Genomic DNA, 2916 nt, shown 5'->3' with positions numbered 1-2916 from the left:
GCATGTGTTATATTGCAGTGAGCAGATCAGATACACAGAGAAAGATTCTGTAAAAAAAAAAAAAAAAAAATTCATATAGTTCTTTCCCCAGAGGTCTGTTGTAAATGCATAGCTCCTTACCCTCTGGGACATTTACTGATTTTTGCTTTTTGTTTTTGTTTGTTTTTTGTGAAACAGATGAGTTACTAATTAATCCTCATTCAACATAGTCTTATCCCTTCCTTTCCAGGGCACAGAAATTGTACTGAAGGGAGGGCAGGAGGGAGCAAACTCTAAGTGAAAAAACTGGTTTACAATACCTTGCTTCCCAATTTCAGGACAGAGAATGGATACTGTAAGTGATCCAGCGACTTGGCCAATGTGTCTCCATTAAACACCTCCACTTTTATGAAAGTTATTACTTAAACAAAGGAGCAAGAAAAAAAAAAAGGAAGGAGGGATTGTTCTTCAGACCAACTTGCTTTTCTTGAACTCTAATTCTACCCCTTGGTAGCAACAGATGAAGTTCACAATCTCTTCCACAAAACATCCAGTTAAATATCTGAGGATATTCAAGGACTTGGATTTGGGTGATGGGAGATCAATAGAAACCAAGACATGGGAGAAGTCAAAGAAGCAAGTCAAGTAGAGTCTCTGGGATATAAGGTGGGGGGATTGTGGGGCCGACCGTGCAGAGTATGGTACTGGCCTAAGGCACTGAGGATCATCCTTTTCCCATACCCACCAGAGAAGCCTTAGACACCTGAGTCATCAGGGCACTCAACGCCTGGGGCGCCTGAGTCATCAAGATGCTGCCAGGGGACACAGAACCCTAGATGCCCTGCAAAATCCTTCCTGTTGCGGCTCCCCTCCCTGCAACATCCTTCATTGCAATATTTCCAAGAAAGGAAGCGGCTGGCTGGGAGGAAGAGAGATGGGGAGGTGATCAGGGTTCAAAGAGGAGGGAACTGAGTGACATCCAGGATTACATAAACTCTTAGAGGCAGTCGAAGAGTTCACAAGTGTGAAGCCTGGAAGCCGGCGGGTGCCGCTGTGTAGGAAAGAAGCTAAAGCCCTTCCAGAGCCTGTCCGGAGCTCAGAGGCTCGGAGGATTTATCGACCATGGTAAGTGTTGGGGCTTGGGGTTGAACGCGGGCCACTCGGGGAGCCACAGGGGCCGGATGGGGCCTCCTAGACCTCTGCTCTCTCCCCAGGAGCGCGCGTCCTGCTTGTGGCTGCTGCTACTGCAGCTGGTGCACGTCTCTGCGACCACGCCAGAACCTTGTGAGCTGGACGATGAAGATTTCCGCTGCGTTTGCAACTTCTCCGAACCTCAGCCCGACTGGTCCGAGGCCTTCCAATGTGTGGCTGCGATCGAGGTGGAGATCCGTGGCGGCGGCCGCAGCCTGGAGCCACTTCTAAAGCGCGTCGATGCCAACGCTGACCCTCGGCAGTATGCTGACACGGTCAAGGCTCTCCGTGTGCGGCGGCTCACAGTGGGAGGCGCACAGGTTCCTGCTCAGCTACTGGTAGGCGCCCTGCGTGTGCTAGCGTACTCCCGCCTCAAGGAACTGACGCTCGAGGACCTAGAGATAACCGGCACCATGCCTCCGCTGCCTCTGGAAGCCGAAGGGCTTGCACTCTCCAGCTTGCGCCTCCGCAACGTGTCGTGGGCAACAGGGCGTTCCTGGCTCGCGGAGCTGCAGCAGTCGCTGCACCCAGGCCTTAAGGCACTAAGCATTGTCCAAGCACACTCGCTTGCCTTTTCCTGCGAACAGGTTCGCGCCTTCCCGGACCTCACCAGCCTAGACCTGTCTGATAATCCTGGACTGGGCGAACGCGGACTGATCGCAGCTCTCTGTCCGCACAAATTTCCAGCCCTCCAGAATCTGGCGCTGCGCAACACAGGAATGGAAACGCCCACAGGCGTGTGCGCTGCGCTGGCGGCGGCAGGTGTGCAGCTCCGCAGCCTAGACCTCAGCCACAACTCGCTGCGCGCCACCGCAAACCCCAGCGCTCCGAGATGCGTGTGGTCCAGTGCCCTAAACTCCCTCAATCTGTCGTTTGCTGGGCTGGAGCTGGTGCCTAAAGGACTGCCGGCCAAGCTCAGCGTGCTCGATCTTAGCTGCAACAGGCTTAACAGGGCGCCGCATCCTGACGAGCTGCCCAAGGTTGATAACCTGATAGTGGACGGAAATCCTTTCCTGGTCCCTGGAAGTGCCCTCCCCCAAGAGGGCTCGTCGAACTCCGGCGTGGTCCCAGCCTGTGCACGTTCGACCCTGTCGGTGGGAGTGTCGGGAACCCTGGTGCTGCTCCAAGGGGCCCGGGGCTTTGCCTAACATCCAATTGAGAATAATGAATGGGCTCGGACTGCCTTGGCTTCCGGGGAGCCCCATCAGGACGTTGAGGTCTTTTCGACCAATTCAACCCTTTGCCCTACCTTTATTAAAATCTTAAACAACGGGTCCCTGTCATTCATTTAACAGACCTTTTTTTGGATGTCTGCTGTGTGCTGGGCACAGTGCTGGATGGGGAATTCATCATACTTAGGCTTTCTTCATCCTAACTCCCTAAGAAATCCTACATGTCCTCTCCAAAAAAAGAACTGTGGGGATAGAAGGAACCGGGAAAGGAGTCCTGGCCAGAGCTACATAAGAGAAACAATGAGTGTCTGTGCAGTCAGGGCTTTCTGAGCAGATTATTGGCAACTGGATTAAAAGATATTTGAACGATATTTGGAAGATACAAAATATTTCCTCTCCTATGCACTTCCCAAGAAGCCATCTGCTCCCTTTCTAAGGTAAAACCCATAGCCATTTGCTTATTCCCTTAGTCTCTCTCTCTCTCTCTCTCTCTCTCTCTCTCTCTCTTTCACACACACACACCCCTCTCCATCTCCCTTACCACTCAAGGAAGAGGGACAACTTCCTAACCTGC

General features: G+C 52.5%; 1 protein-coding gene across 1 annotated transcript; it reads left to right on the top strand.

The window, feature by feature from the left end:
- The first annotated feature begins 413 nt into the window (after positions 1-413).
- Positions 414-2713, top strand: CD14 (CD14 molecule). Its single transcript, XM_017536809.2, has 2 exons — positions 414-1104; positions 1194-2713. Exons 1-2 carry the CDS (start codon positions 1102-1104, stop codon positions 2316-2318), a joined length of 1128 nt encoding a protein of 375 aa, XP_017392298.1. The 5' UTR covers positions 414-1101; the 3' UTR covers positions 2319-2713.
- The last annotated feature ends 203 nt before the right edge of the window (positions 2714-2916 follow it).

The sequence above is a fragment of the Cebus imitator genome, unplaced genomic scaffold (genome assembly GCF_001604975.1).
Source record: "Cebus imitator isolate Cc_AM_T3 unplaced genomic scaffold, Cebus_imitator-1.0 Scaffold101, whole genome shotgun sequence".
Taxonomy (NCBI): domain Eukaryota; kingdom Metazoa; phylum Chordata; class Mammalia; order Primates; family Cebidae; genus Cebus; species Cebus imitator.
Note: the sequence above shows the minus strand (reverse complement) of the source record. Positions and strands in the feature narration are given on the sequence as shown.